General features: G+C 37.6%; 1 protein-coding gene across 1 annotated transcript in view; it reads right to left on the bottom strand.

Annotated features, from left to right (window-relative positions):
- Nucleotides 1-3,038: 3,038 nt before the first annotated feature.
- The window catches only part of LOC121818337 (uncharacterized), a 29,108-nt gene continuing 15,493 nt past the window's right edge, over nt 3,039-16,653 (bottom strand). The window contains 2 exon segments of the mRNA XM_042242327.2: nt 3,039-5,145; nt 5,147-5,715. Of these exon segments, the coding sequence (XP_042098261.1) occupies nt 4,828-5,145; nt 5,147-5,715 (887 nt within the window). The 3' untranslated portion in view covers nt 3,039-4,827.

Genomic DNA, 16,653 nt, shown 5'->3' with positions numbered 1-16,653 from the left:
TTTTCTTTTAACATATTAAAGGTTCTTATTTTACATTCTGTATATGATAATTTCAATATTTTTATCCTTTTTTTGTGGATCTGAATCTATAGTTTGTTTTGTCTGAAGCAAGTATATGACTTGTTTTCTGATGTGATCGGTGAATTTTCATTGTGAATTGACATTCCTCTGAACTCCATTTTGGGGAATGTTTGATATGTTCTAACAGACAACTTTGCTGTTTTTTTTTTTTTTTTCCTAGCACCATTTTGTTTATTTTGGCCCTGCTAACCCTGGACCACTTCAGAGTCAGAGTTCCCCTTGGGTTTCCTGCTGCTCCCTCTCTGTCCTTCAGTGTGTATGTGTGCTCATTGACACTCACAAGCCTTGTGAATTTCCTCCTCAAATATACAATGGTGTCAGGCTGTGATAAGACATTCCTAGAGATTTTTTTCATCCTTCATATCTCTACTTGGAACACAGATGAGAAACTTAAGGTGTTTTCCTAGTTCACTCACTGAGAGGTGCTTTTTGGGGAGTCATCAGTGGTACTGCAGTCCATGTCAGTCCCTGTTGTGAACTGAATCATGTCCCCAAATTCATACGTTGAAGCCCCAGCCCCCAGTGCATCTGTATTTGGAGATGGAGCTTATAAAGATGTAATTAAGGTTGAATGGGGTCAGAATCATGGGGCCCTGATCTGACAGAACCTGTGTTCTTACAAGAAGAAGAGACCTTCTCTCCATGTGCACACAGAAAAGGTCATATGGTCACAGCAGAAAGGGTGGCTGTCTGCAAACTAGGAAAAGAGGTCTCAATGGAATGGAATTTTCTGGCATCTTGATCTTGGACTTCTTGCCTCCAGAACCATGTGAAAATAATTTCCTTGTGTGTAAGCTGCCCATCTGTGGAGTTGTATTATGGTGACCCAAGCAGACCAACACAGTCCCAGGCTGTGGTTCCTGCCCCCATGCAGGTATAGTCCTTAAAACTTGGGTCCTTCTAGGTGTCAGGGGTGGGACATGGGACAGTTATCAGTTCCGTAGCCAAACTGTCTTATGGAATTTCAGCTTTTCCCAGTCTGCCTTCAGTTGTTTTCATTAATTTGCCATGAACTCAGCCATATATATATATATATATATAAGAAAGTGAAAGTGAAGTCTTTCAGTCATGTCCAACTCTTTGCGACCCCACAGACTGTAGCCTACCAGGTTCCATCATCCATGGGATTTTCCAGGCAAGAATACTGGAGTGGATTGCTATTTCCTTTTCCAGGAGATTTTCCCGACTCAGGGATTGAACCCGGGTCTCCCACATGGTAGGCATCATAGGCAGACGCTTTACAGTCTGAACCACCAGGGAAGATACATATATATAGTTCAAAATTTCTCTAGCATTTGAGGTGTTCAGTAGCTAGTGAGATTTCTCTGTACAGAAATAGTGTCTTACACACCTTTATTTAAAATGGATAATCAACAGGGACCTACTATATATAGCACAGGAAACGCCTCCAAGTATTAAGTGGCAGCCTGGATGGGAAGGGAGTTTGGGGAGGAATAGATATATGTGTATGTATAGCTGAATCCTTTCGCTGTTCACCTGGAAATATCACAACATTGTTTGTTAATCAGCTATACCCCAATACAAAGTAAAGTTTAAAATGTCAAAAAATAAAATTAAAGTTACCAGAAAAAAGAAATGGCATGTTATACAGGTATACATTGATTTTATTATGTTCAAATTTCCATTCTAGAGCACCATGTCCATATTCTAGTATAAAGGATGATATGTTTTCTTTCAGTCATTGTGCCTAATATTTTCTATTTGGTGGTTTCTTTTTTAATTATTATTATTATTTGGTTTCTTGTTGTGTGTGAGCTAATTCGATTGTTTCTGTTCTGTTGAATTATTTTTACTATTCATAAGGTAATAAAAGCAAATACGAGTTAAAAAAAAGAAAAGAAAAGAACACTAAATTTATAGTCTTTCCTTGCTTACATATCACACTGAATTCTTAGGCCATTTAAAAGTGAGTATCTTTAGAAATTAAGAATTTGGGTGTCATATACAAGAGGGAAACAATTTAAATCTGAAAGTATAATATACCTCTAAATTTGATGCTAGCTAGATATTGGTATATATATATATATATATATATATATATATATATATATAATGCTATGCAGTGTTAATAGCTATGAATATATCTGCTTCATAAATAAAGTATTAGTATGTATTACAATACATACTTTCGAAGGAATGATACTAAAGCTGAAGCTCCAGTACTTTGGCCACCTCATGTGAAGAGTTGACTCATTGGAAAAGACTTTGATGCTGGGAGGGATTGGGGGCAGGAGGAGAAGGGGACGACAGAGGATGAGATGGCTGGATGGCATCACTGACTTGATGGACGCGAGTCTGAGTGAACTCCGGGAGTTGGTGATGGACAGGGAAGCCTGGCGTGCTGCAATTCATAGGGTCTCAAAGAGTCAGACACGACTGAACGACTGAACTGAACTGAACTGAACTGATGTATTACAATATCTAAGAAAATTCCACATCAATAATATTGCCCAACAACGTTTAATTCACTTTGGAAAAGACAAAGTTTACATTAATATTTTATCATTTGGTAACTCATATTAAAATGTGCAAATTTAGTAATAAATAAACAATGTAGACACAACTGTTTTTATTTATTTTTAATTAATTTATTTCTTATTGAAGGATAATTGTTTTATAGAATTTTGCTGTCTTCTGTCAAACCTCAACATGAATTGGCCATAGGTGTACATGGACATGAGTTTGAGTGAACTCCAGGAGTTGGTGATGGACAGGGAGGCCTGGCATGCTGCAATTCATGGGGTCGCAAAGAGTCAGACACGACTGAGTGACTGAACTGAACTGAACTGAACAGATATATATATATATATATATATATATCCCCTCTTGAAGCTCCCTCCCATCTCCCTCCCCATCCCATCCCTCTAGGTTGGTACAGAGCCCCTGTTTGAGTTTCTGTATCTACAAAACACTAAGCCAGTTGTTAAAAAAAAAAAAAAAAAAAAAAAACCTTATCCATCGCCTCTTCAGAATCAAATGTCAGAATGATGGAAATGGATTGAGAGGGTTATTGGAGAAAATGTTGGAGAAAGAAAAACATCTTATTTTATGAACAGCATCTTATTTTAAAGAAGAACATTTTATTTTATGTAAATAAAAATCGCAAATAAATCAGTGCAGTGCAGTTCAGTTCAGTTCAGTCACTCAGGAGTACTTATTACTAGTTCATAGAAATTTGCAAATGATGAAAATAAATTAATGACTGTGTGAGCACAAAGAACAAATCATAAGAGCATCTGACTAATGCATTCTTTAGAGTTTAAATGAAGACCAAATAAATTATTAGAAAGGAATATGTGAGTACTAAGGTACAAATTTTATCAACCATAACAATTCAATAACATAAATTATATCATTTCATTTTACAAGCAAAACTACTAGCTAATCAATTTATTATACATAAGAGAGAAGTGTGAGCTACTGGGTCTTGTTTCCATGTCTGCAATAAACTATACCATTATTTTAGATATCTTTTACTAATTTATTTAATTAAATTCCAAAATTACTCTAACATCCTGCCCTTATCTTAAGCCAGTATCTTGATTGAGGATAATATAAGAAGTGTAAAAAGTTGCCAGGAGAGCCTCTCTATTTCTAAATGGTGGTTCTCTATTCACTTTGTTCCCTCTATGTATATGCTTTCCTTCCTCCTATAGCTGAAAACCACTCTGCTTAACAGAGTGACATATAAAAGCTGATGCTTGTCCCAAGAAAGTTCAAAAGCATGAAATTCAACTGCAAATCTTAATGGCAAAGTCTCCATTTTTCCTTAAGCTCTCATTCCACATTTCTTTCAAGTATCACATTTTTTTAAATTTTTTTCTTTTATTTTTTATTTTATTATTACTATTTTTAATTATTATTATTATTTACTTTACAATATTGTATTGGTTTTGCCACACATCAACATGAATCCACCACAGGTGTACACGTGTTCCCAATCCCGAACCCCCTTCCCACCTCCCCCTCCCACTAAACCCAACTTTTATTTGAATAATTTCTGATTGTCAGTGTGAAAAATTCTGTATGTTGAAAATAAAAAGAAAAATGTTTAAGAGTCAGACATGACTGAGCAACTTTACTTTCAGTTTTCACTTTCATGCATTGGAGAAGGAAATGGCAACCCACTCCAGTGTTCTTTTTTTTTTTTTTTTTTTTTACTTTATTTTACTTTACAATACTGTATAGGTTTTGCCATACATTGACATGAATCCAGCACGGTGTTCTTTCCTGGAGAATCCCAGGGACGGGGGAGCCTGGTGGCCGCCATCTATAAGGTCGCACAGAGTCAGACGCGACTGAAGTGACTTCACAGCAGCAGCATATGTTTTTAAACATTTTTGTGGAGAAAGAAATGCTTATATCTGATATAGTTTCTAGTTGTCTATTCAGTAGTTGAGAAAAATTCTCTCTTCATCTCACTTTTAAAACCACTTTTGTGGTAAACAAATATGATGAGTGAGAGTGAAGTAATCAATTTCGGATGCTGGTGGCAATTAGATAGATCACACATATGGAATACACAAACTTGAATGTAGCAACCATTAAAGATGTCAAAACAATTTAAAATATAGTCATAACAGTTAGTTATATATATTGTCTCCTACAAGAATTCAGATGTACCATTGATCAAATAAGTTCTCAAAAACTATAGTAATCACACCACAAAAGGGCTGATGTGACACAATAAACTAGCGAAGGCTACTGTTACTCCAGTCTCATAAATCAGTCCAACCAAACTGCAGTTGATTCTTGTAGATGTGGTAGAAGTTCTCTACTTCTCTGGTTTGATATTTGTAAATAAGGAGTGCTGAATTCATAACTATTTCCATGGGAGATGTTACAGAGATTACATCTTGTTAAAGAACGTAAAAGAACTTCCCAAACTTTCAATGACTCTATGTTCTGCTCTTGAGAGATTTGGAGGCTAATCTGATTTATATTATTCATTAACAATTTGGAAGCCATAAGGTTGGTTATGGAGCAGCACTGAGTGAGATTTTCTTCCAAAAACAGTTTGTAGAGTTCATCCACTTTTTTTTCCCATATAATTATTAAGCATAGAATTAGAGAGGGGCTGTTTATGAAACAAGATACTTCTTTCTCGAATTTCATCCCCATTCAAAAGCTTTGAGGTAGGTAGTTTGTCTAGAGGTTCAATGATGGGAGAATGACCCAATGGTATATCTACTGAAAACAAAAGAGGACCACTAAAAGCATCATCACATATGTGTTCCACAAAGCAGCCGGAATAATACATGTTACCAACATGGTCTCCTGCAATCTGTAGGTCAGGATAATTCTGGCAAATACTTGTATATGAATAAGATCCGTATAAATCTAGTTGTTTTTCATCATATTGTTCTCTCTTTGGAATGGGCAGTGCAGCAGACACATTCCCTGGGAAGGATACACTCTTGCATTTTGTTACAGTTATCTCATCCACAGGTTTTATTTTACTTGTATAATTACTTTTCTCTGTTAAACTTTCTTTCATGACCTTATTTTCATTTTCCATTTTATCAAGGGAATGTGAATTACCTTCTATATCTAAAAGTTGCTTTTTCCAAGTTTCCTTTTTATCATTTGAGATTTTCTTACATGTAACTTGTTCTTTGGAGTTCAATTATGAAGGATTCTCCAAGCATTTTATTAGACAAGGTTTCTAATCAGAAGAATGCAATATATCCTGAAAATTTAAAAAAAAAAAACCTCATTAAGGCAACATATTTTTAAATATTTAATGAAGATTTAAGTGCTACATGAAAACACAAATAATTAAGGGAGACACTATTGCTCAAAGGATAGAGAATAGGACCAGGGGTAAGGAGACTTGGCTTCCAATTCTGTCATTACCTATTTACTATCAGGTAATTTATTTACCGTTCCTGGATATTGATTTTCCTGTTAAATGGTGATAATAATGCTCCCTAGAGTTTTTCACTGGGTTATATCAGGATGTTATATGGTATACATGCAAATGTTTTAAAAGTACAAATTTCTACAAATGTATATTTATTTTAATATATACTCAACTGTCATGAATTATTTATTTAAAATTTATTAGTTAAAGTGCCTAACCCTTTATTTTCAAACAGTCTGCTTAAAACCAAGACTGCTTTTAAGGAATTTGTCTTAACAGTGCTTTAATTAATATTACTTGAGTCACATTGAAAACAATTACTATACCTCAGAATGTATTTGAGAGATAGGTATTTATATACAGTTTGAATTTCTGCAAACTGTCTGATTTAAGCTATAAATATATCCATTTACTTTTTCAGTAATCTACATAAAAATAGGTTTGTCAAATTCACTACCATTCTTTTTTGTTTTTATTATCTTTCCCTTTTTCCCTTCCTCCCTTTTGTTCTTTTCTTTTGGATTTAAATCTTATTTTCCAGAGCACTTATGCCAGTCTTTTGTATAATTCTTTAGTGCAATTTTAAGACTTTGAATTTTCCCTAAAAATGCTACAAGAGTTCAAAAGGGAAAAGCAGATTTGATTCAAGAAACAATTTTCCTTTAATAGATCTGTAGTGTCTACTATAAGTGTCTCCAGGAAACCTACTTATTCATGTTTAAAGCCTTTTATTATAGAAAATAAAACAATACAAACTAAAATACATGAGAATTTAGACTTACCTTTTCTGAATGTCAGGATACCTAAAGAAAGACTCAGTCTTCTGAGATTGCAACAGTCCAAACACAGGAATAATCCCTTTAGTCTTGTTCTTTCTCAGCTCTTGCTATACCTCAGAATTGTAAATGTAACCACACAAAATGAAATCGTTCTCCTTTCCATTCAAACCCTAGGACTGAACCAACTAATAGGAAAATAATGTGGGTTTATCACATATATGGTATGGTAATGATCACATACTAAAAGAGGATCCTGAGAGTACTGAATACAAGATGCAAATGACAGTGGGAAATGCTAACAGCAATAGCTCTCTTCTTTAAAGTGAAGATATAGACAAGAATATTTTAATGTTTTAAGTAGCAAAAAAGCAGTACGGTAACCAGCATATTTTGCAATAATGTATAATTAAAACAATAAAAGACAATGATTCACTTATTATACTTCTATTATATGAAATACCAAACTGAGGACTTTTAATGATAACAAAAGGTAATAAAAATAAGTAATTACTATATAACAGTCATTCTAAATGCCTTTCTAAATCACGTGTGACTAAATTTCATTCTAAATCACACAAGGCTTAATTTAAAACAAAAAATATTGTCTCTTTTTTAGAGAGGAAATAAAGACAAAGGTAGTAAACGGTGGAACTAAGATTTGCACCATGCAATTGGATTCAGAATCCATAATCTTAAATCACTAAACTGTATTGCCTTTATGTTTATTGATGGGATGCAAGTTGCAGAACCATATATACAGTGTACACACATAGTATATGCCAAACACTTTTCTTAATTAGTCACAATATTAATTTAGTCCTCAAAACACCCCTGTTAAGCAGATATGTTAACTGTCACTATACTTAAGAAGAGACTGAAGGACAGAAAAGTTAGATAAGATGTCCAATATCACACAGTTTTAAGTGGTAGAATCTGAGTTAGAACCCAGGCAGCCTGACTTCAAAGGCTGTGTGCTTAATTTTCCTGCTATAGAAGATTTTTCTCCCCTTTAATTGGCTATATAATTGTGGAAAAGAATACAAACCAAACTGTTAATAGTAGTTTCCAGTGGGAGAGGGTTGGCAAGGAGAAGATGAACTGATAATTTTATCTTTTACTCCTTATACTTCTATATGGCTTTAATCATTATATTGATACAATGCCTATGTATTCATGTGTTATTTGCTTGATTAAAAGTAATCCAAATACATAAAAGTACAAAAAAAAAGTATGCTACTTTCTTTGAGTCTATTTTCTCAATCTCAGAAGCGTCTAGCCCATTATTTAGAAAGATTTTAAACACAATACAAACTGCCAAAGTAGACTGTAAAACATGAATAATATTTATACATAGTTGATACTTTCAGCTACACTTATCAATATAGCTTTTGTTTTACAAATAATTATTTCAAAATAATCATCACAAATAGCCTACAGAATAAGTTAATTCTAATTCTATGAATCATACCAATCTCTTTTTTAGGTTGTCAAAGAGATCTTCTTTTAAGAAATAGTGCATTAACATAGCTTGGAAGGGCAGGAACAGCAAATGAGAGAATGTTCCACAATTCCACACCAGGAAAATAATGAAAACAATTATTGAAAAAATAGATTTCCTACCACTGCTATCACAAAAGAATATTGAAAGAAAATGGAGAAAGCGTTTCTAATCTAAACTTTACTGGTTATACTCCATTTCTTTCGCCTTCAGTTCATTTCAATGGTTCAGTCATGTCCGACTTTTTCCGACCCCATGGACATGGGTTTGGGTGGACTCTGGGGGTCGGTGATGGACAGGGAGGCCTAGCATGCTGTGGCACATGGGGTCGCAAAGAGTCGGACATGACTGAGAGACTGTACTGAACTGGACACGCCAGGCATCCCTGTCCATTATCAACTCCTGGAGCTTACTCATACACATGTTCATTGAGTAGGTGATGCTATTCAACAAACTTATCCTCTGTCATCCCCTTCTCCTCCTGCCTTCAATCTTTCCCAGCATCAGGGTCTTTTCCAATGAGTCAGTTCTTCACATCTGTTGGCCAAAGTACTGAAGTTTCAGCTTCAGTGTCAGTCCTTTGAGTGAAAATTTAGGACTGATTTCCTTTACGATTGATTAGATGAATCTTCTTGCAGTCCAAGGGACTCTCAAAGGTCTACTGCAACAACACAGTTCAGCTTTCTTTATAGTCCAACTCTCACATCCATACATGAAAACCGGAAAAACCACAGCTTTCACTGTGGCTGCTGCTGCTAAGTCGCTTCAGTCATGTCCAACTCTGTGCGACCCCATAGGCGGCAGCCCACCAGGCTTCCTGGGGTTCTCCAGGAAACAACACTGGAGTGGGTTGCCATTTCTAGATGGTCCTTTGTTGACAAAGTAATGTCTGCTTTTTATATGCTGTCTAAGTTGGTCATAGTTTTTCTTCCAAGGAGCAAGTGTCTTTTAATTTCATGGCTGTGATCACCATCTGCAGTGACTTTGGAGCCCCCAAAAATAAAGTCTGACACTGTTTCCATTGTTTCTCCCTCAATTTGCCATGAAATGATGGGACCAGATGCCATGATCTTAGTTTTCTGAATGTTGAGTTTTAAGCCAACTTTTTCAGTCTCCTCTTTCAATTTCATCAAGAGTCTATTTAGTTCTTCACTTTCTGCCATAAGGGTGGTGTCATCTGCATATCTGAGGTTATTGATATTTCTCCTGAAAACTTGATTCCAGCTTGTGCTTCATCCAGCCCAGTGTTTCTCATGATGTACTCTGCATAAAAGTTAAATAAGCAGGGTGAAAATATACAGCCTTGATGTAGTCCTTTTCCTATTTGGAAAAAGTCTGTTCCATGTCCAGTTTTAACTGTTGCTTTCTGACCTGCATACAGGTTTCTCAGGAGGCAGGTAAGGTGCTCTGGTATTCCCATCTCTTTCAGAATTTTCCAGTTTCTGATGGTCCACACAATCAAAGGCTTTGGAATAGTCAATAAAGCAGAAGATGTTTTTCTGAAACTTTCTTGCCTTTTCAATGATCCAGTGGATGTTGGTAATTTGATCTCTGGTTCCTCTGCCTTTTCTAAATTCAGATTGAACATCTGGAATTTAAGGCTCCACATACTGTCAAAGCCTGGCTTAGATAATTTTGAGCATAACTTTGCTAGCATGTGAGATGAGTGCAATTGTGCAATAATTTGAGCTTTCTTTGGGATTGCCTTTCTTTGGGATTGGAATGAAAACTGACCTTTTCCAGTCCGGTGGCCACTGCTGAGTTTTCCAAATTTTCTGGCAAAGTGAGTGCAGCACTTAAACAGCAGCATCTTTTAGGATTTGAAACAGCTCAACTGGAATGCCATCACCTCCACTAGCTTTGTTCGTAGTGTTGTTTCCTAAGGCCCATTTGACTTCACATTCCAGGATGTCTAGCTCTAGGTGTGTGATCACATCATTGTGATTATATGGGTCATCAAGATCTTTTTTGTATAGTTCTGTGTATTCTTGCTGCCTCTTCTTAATATCTTCTGCTTCTGTAAGGTCCATACCATTTCTGTCCTTTGTCATGCCCATCTATGCATGAAATATTCCCTTGGTATCTCCACTTTTCTTCAAGTGATCTCTAGTTTTTTCTATTCTATTGTTTTCCTCTATTTGTTTTCATTAATCATGGAGAAAGGCTTTTTTATCTCTCCTTGCTGTTCTTTCGAACCCTGTATTCAAATGGGCATATCTTTCCTTTTCTCCTTTGCCTTTCACTATTCTTCTTGATGAAAGTGAAAGAGGAGAGCGAAAAACTTGGCTTAAAGCTCAACATTCAGAAAACGAAGGTCATGGCATCTGGTCCCATCACTTCATGGGAAATAGATGGGGAAACAGTGGAAACAGTGTCAGACTTTATTTTGGGGGGCTCCAAAATCACTGCAGATGATGATTGCAGCCATGAAATTAAAAGACGCTTATTCCTTGGAAGAAAAGTTATGACCAACCTAGATAGTATATTCAAAAGCAGACATTACTTTGCCGACTAAGGTCCATGTAGTCAAGGCTATGGTTTTTCCTGTGGTCATGTATGGATGTGAGAGTTGGACTGTGAAGAAGGCTGAGCACAAAAGAATTGATGCGTTTGAACTGTGGTGTTGGAGAAGACCCTGGAGAGTCCCTTGGACTGCAAGGAGATCCAACCTGTCCATTCTGAAGGAGATCAACCCTTGGATTTCTTTGGAAGGAATGATGCTAATGCTGAAGCTCCAGTACTTTGGCCACCTCATGTGAAGATTTGACTCATTGGAAAAGACTCTGATGCTGAGAGGGATTGGGGGCAGGAGGAGAAGAGGGCGACAGAGGATGAGGTGGCTAGATGGCATCACTGACTCGATGGAAGTGAGTCTGAGTGAACTCCAGGAGATAGTGATGGACAGGGAGGTCTGGCATGTTGCAATTCATAGGGTTGCAAAGAGTCGGACACGACTGAGCGACTGAACTGAACTCTTCTTTTCTCAGCTATTTGTAAGGCCTCCTCAGACAACCATTTTTCCTTTTGCATTTCTTTTTCTTGGGGATGGTCTTGATCTCTGCCTCCTGTACAATGTCACGAACTTCTTCCATAGTTCTTCTGGTGCTCTGTCTGAGATCTAATCCCTTGAATCTATTTGTCATTTTCCACTGTATAATTCCTTTCCCTTACTCATTTCCATATCTAGCTGATCCAAATTTTAGCAGTCGTCTGTTCTAAATATCTCTGCCTTTCATTACTGTCATTTCATTCTTGGATTATGCAGCTGTTTCCAATCTTGCCCCCTTTCAAATCCAGTTGACATGTTAGATTTATCCACCTTTCACACAAACCTGCTTAATCATTCAATGGATTCTAATGGATTAATAATAGGAATAGATATAATTTATTGAGTGTCTCACATGTTAAAGATGCTTTTAAGCAAAATTTGTAATTGTTTAATCTCAGCAAATCTGTAAATTATGATTTTATACACTTTAACAAAACAGAAAATAGCCTGGGAAATGCTAAAAATAAAAATCTAGCATGAAACCTGAAGGTCTATGTGCTTTTCCTTGTTCACATTTTTAGCCTTCATTCTTCCAGTTGTGCTTTGAAGTTGCAATTACTATGTTGCTTCATGACTTTCATCTTTCTTAAAATTCCTTCATTCTTGGAATTTCCTGGCAAATATATATCCTTAAGGTCAGTTTATTACTCATTTCTTCAAATCTCTGAAGTGTCTTGACCCACCTAGCCTAGTTTAGACTTTTCTACACTGCATTTACCTCATCTCATCAGTCACCACTCTCTTAGCTCCTTGAACGTAGATATTTATTATTATTATTATTATTCATATTAATGTGTCTGTTTCCAAGCAGCATGCAAAGAATCTGGCATTTATTATCCTTGATAATAATTATTGTCTTGCCAGACCATTTGCCAAACACTTTTATATGCTCAATTAATTTACTCTTCACAGATGATGCTGTTAGGTAGACATCACCTTTCTCATTTTAACAATAGAGAAATAGACTTTGAGGTGAAATAAATTATCTTATACATAATAAGATCCATAGTTATGAAGTGGAATCCAGATTTGCCTAACACATTTGGTGCTGAGGTTCTTTGCCACTTCTCTCTCAATTTTCATTACCCATTTTTGGCAAACCCCCCAAATCTTGTAAATGTTATTCTGACCTTCAACTACTGGAAAAGATCAAAACTCAAGAATAAAAGCTGGAATAGTGAACTATGAAGTTATTGAAGGGAAAACAGACATTAAATGTGGGGTCATCTTTTTTCAGGGAGAGAGGAAGAGCTAGGAGTGTCAGAGATTAAAAACCAAAAACGCTCAACTCCAGGAAGGAAGGTGTGCCATGCGAAGCATATCCTCAAGTAGGGGGAGGGACTGGAGAGGGAAAGAAGGTACCTCCCTGGCCTAAGAGAAAAGATTAAAAAATAGGTTGCTGTGGTGGTCCACTCCCATCCAGGTAAACATTGGTACCTGTTGGGAGCCAGCATGGGGAATCCTGCCCGTGGCAAAGGTCATGAGGAAGGGGGCCTGGAAAAAGGCAGAGGCTGAGATCAGGCCTCAGGTGTAACCCTGGATTTTCCTGAGCATCTACCCCCAAAATCAGAGTCTGCCTGCTTTATTGTACTGTGATTTCCACTCTTCTGACATAACAGGGGGCTGTCCCTGACCACCTTTCTCTGAAAGGTTAACTTAGAGCTCCAGTTAACAGTCTCCTGCATATAAAAGGAGTGTCTCAGCTCAAACCCTTCTGATGGCTCTCTAACTTGCCTGACAGTTAGAGACTTTTAAAACTTGTGATTGTTTATGGCCCCCCAAAAAGCTAAAACTTATATTGGTGATGGGTTTCACTGTTGAGTCAATGACTGCTGCCACGCCTCCATATTCTTTATCTTTTAGGCATCTGAAGGATATTAATCAATGTAATTGGCTACAGAAAAAGGAATATAGTAGTTTTGATGCTAGCAACACTAGACTTTTGATTTAATGAACTTTCTCTTTGTTATAAATCACTGTACTCCTCTTTCTTTGTTATAAATCATTGTGTCCTTGCTATGTAAGAATGTAACTTTATTTAGTGCTTTCTGAGAGTGGCACCAGACTTTGGAAAGAACAACACTTTTAAGGCAAATAAGTTTTCTGATTGACAGACCCTTATCAGAAAAGGACCGTAAAATGCTTATAGGCCTCCTGGCCAGAAGATGATGTAAATCACCTAAGACTTGTGTATACAGCTACTACTGCAGGCAGGAATCCCTCAGAAGAAATGGAGTAGCCATCATGGTCAACAAAAGAGTCTGAAATGCAGTACTTGGATGCAGTCTCAAAAACGACAGAATGATCTCTGTTCATCTCCAAGGCAAACCATTCAATATCACAGTTATCCAAGTCTATGCCCCAACCAGTAACACTGAAGAAGCTGAAGTTGAACGGTTCTATGAAGACCTACAAGACCTTTTAGAACTAACACCACAAAAATATGTTCTTTTCATTATAGGGGACTGGAATGAAAAAGTAGGAAGTCAAGAAACACAAGGAGTAATAGGCAAATTTGGCCTTGGAATACGGAATGAAGCAGGGCAAAGACTAATAGAGTTTTGCCAAGAAAATGCACTGGTGATAGCAAACACCCTCTTCCAAAAACCCAAGGGAAGCCTCTACACTTGCACATCACCAGATGGTCAACACCGAAATCAGATTGATTATATTCTTTGCAGCCAAAGATGTAAAAGCTCTATACAGTCAACAAAAACAAGACCAGGAGCTGACTGTGGCTCAGATCATGAACTCCTTATTACCAAATTCAGACTGAAATTGAAGAAAGTAGGGAAAACCGCTAGACCATTCAGGTATGACCTAAATCAAATAGATTTAAGGGTCTCGATCTGATAGATCTGATAGATGAACTATGGAATGAGGTTCGTGACATTGTACAGGAGACGGGGATCAAGACCATCCCCATGAAAAAGAAATGCAAAAAAGCAAAATGGCTGTGTGGGGAGGCCTTACAAATAGCTGTGAAAAGAAGAGAGGCGAAAAGCAAAGGAGAAAAGGAAAGATATAAGCATCTGAATTCAGAGTTCCAGAGAATAGCAAGAAGAGATAAGAAAGATTTCTTCAGTGGTCAATGCAAAGAAATAGAGGAAAAGAACAGAATGGGAAAGACTAGAGATCTCTTCAAGAAAATTAGAGATACCAAGGGAACATTTCATGCAAAGATGGGCTCAATAAAGGACAGAAATGGTCTGGACCTAACAGAAGCAGAAGATATTAAGAAGAGGTCCAAGAATGCACAGAAGAACTGTACAAAAGAGATCTTCACGATCCAGATAATCATGATGATGTGATCACTAATCTAGAGCCAGACATCCCGGAATGTGAAGTCAAGTGGGCCTTAGAAAGCATCACTACCAACAAAGCTAGTGGAGGTGATGGAATTCTAGTAGAGCTGTTTCAAATTCTGAAAGATGATGCTGTAAAAGTGCTGCACTCACTCTACCAGCAAATTTGGAAAACTCAGCAGTGGCCACAGGACGAGAAAAGGTCAGTTTTCATTCCAATTCCAAAGAAAGGCAATGCCAAAGAATGCTCAAAGTACCGCACAATTGCGCTCATCTCACATGCTAGGAAAGTAATGCTCAAAATTCTCCAAGCCAGACTTCAGCAATACCTGAACCATGAACTTCCTGATGTTCAAGCTGGTTTTAGAAAAGGCAGAGGAAACAGAGATCAAATTGCCAACATTCCCTGGATCATGGAAAAAGGAAGAGAGTTCCAAAAAACATATATTTCTGCTTTATTGACTATGCCAAAGCCTTTGACTGTGTGGATCAGAAGAAACTGTGGAAAATTCTGAAAGAGATAGGAATACAGACCACCTGACCTGCCTCTTGAGAAACCTATATGCAGGTCAGGAAACAACAGTTAGAACTGGACATGGAACGACAGACTGGTTCCAAATAGGAAAAGGAGTACGTCAAGGCTGTATGTTGTCACCCTGCTTATTTAACTTATATACAGAGAACATCATGAGAAAGGCTGGACTGGAAGAAGCACAAGCTGGAATCAAGATTGCTGGGAGAAATATCAATAACCTCAGGTATGCATATGACACCACCCTTATGGCAGAAAGTGAAGAGGAACTAAGAACTGTCTTGATGAAAGTGAAAGAGCAGAGTGAAAAAGTTGGCTTAAAGCTCAACATTCAGAAAACGAAGATCATGGCATCTGGTCCCATCACTTCATGGGAAATAAATGGGGAAACAGTGGAAACAGTGTCAGACTTTATTTTTTATTTGGGGGGGGGGCTCCAAAATCACTGCAGATGGTGACTGCAGCCATGAAAGTAAAAGACACTTACTCCTTGGAAGAAAACTTATGACCAACCTACACAGCATATTCAAAAGCAGAGACATTACTTTGCTGACTAAGGTCCGTCTAGTCAAGGCTATGGTTTTTCCAGTGGTCATGTATGGATGTTAGAGTTGGACTGTGAAGAAGGCTGAGTGCTGAAGAATTGATGCTTTTGAACTGTGGTGTTGGAGAAGACTCTTAAGAATCCCTTCAATTGCAAGGAGATCCAACCAGTCCATTCTGTAGGAGATCCGCCTTGGGATTTCTTTGGATGGAATGATGCTAAAGCTGAGACTCCAGTCCTTTGTCCTCCTGATTTGAAGAAGTGACTCATTGGAAAAAACTCTGATGCTGGGAGGGATTGAGGGCAGGACTAGAGGTGGATAACAGAGGATGAGATGTCTGGATGGCATCACTGACTCGATGGACGTGACTGTGAGTGAACTCTGGGAGTTGGTGATGGACAGGGAGGCCTTGTGTGCTGTGATTCATGGGGTCACAAAGAGTAGGACATGACTGAGTAACTGAACAGATGAACTGAACTGATGCAGAGAGAAAGCCTGGTTTCGAAAAGAGTCAGGGCTTCTGACGCTACATAACTTTGTATTATCCATTGATCCCTATGTGCAACCAAAATTATAAAAAGCTTTTCTGGACAATAAAGGATAGGCCAGTTCCTGGAAAGACTGGTTCACCAGTGTCTTCTTTTCTTACTCTATTTTCTGGCTGATTCGCATCTGGGGCACAGAGGGTAGCCATGTATACTACTTTGCCCAGGGTTCTAAGACCCATACGAGAGGGAGCCCAAGGCGGGGCACCCTCTGCTATTCAAGCGGGCCCCTGTAGCCCTACATAGATGATTCAAGTCCCTTGTCTTGGGGCCTTATTGGCTTTCCATGTAAACCAAGGAATACAGCCTCTTTCCTCCTCTAAATTTCCTACTACACTATTCTTTCCTAATCTCTTTATATTTCTAATTAAATAGTCCTTTCCCAGATGCCGACTCTGTCCCTGCTCGAATTCCCTGGATCCACAGGGGCTGGAC

Source organism: Ovis aries, chromosome X (assembly GCF_016772045.2).
Source record: "Ovis aries strain OAR_USU_Benz2616 breed Rambouillet chromosome X, ARS-UI_Ramb_v3.0, whole genome shotgun sequence".
NCBI classification, from domain to species: domain Eukaryota; kingdom Metazoa; phylum Chordata; class Mammalia; order Artiodactyla; family Bovidae; genus Ovis; species Ovis aries.
The sequence above is the reverse complement of the archived record's forward strand: the minus strand, read 5'-3'. Positions and strand labels throughout refer to the sequence as shown.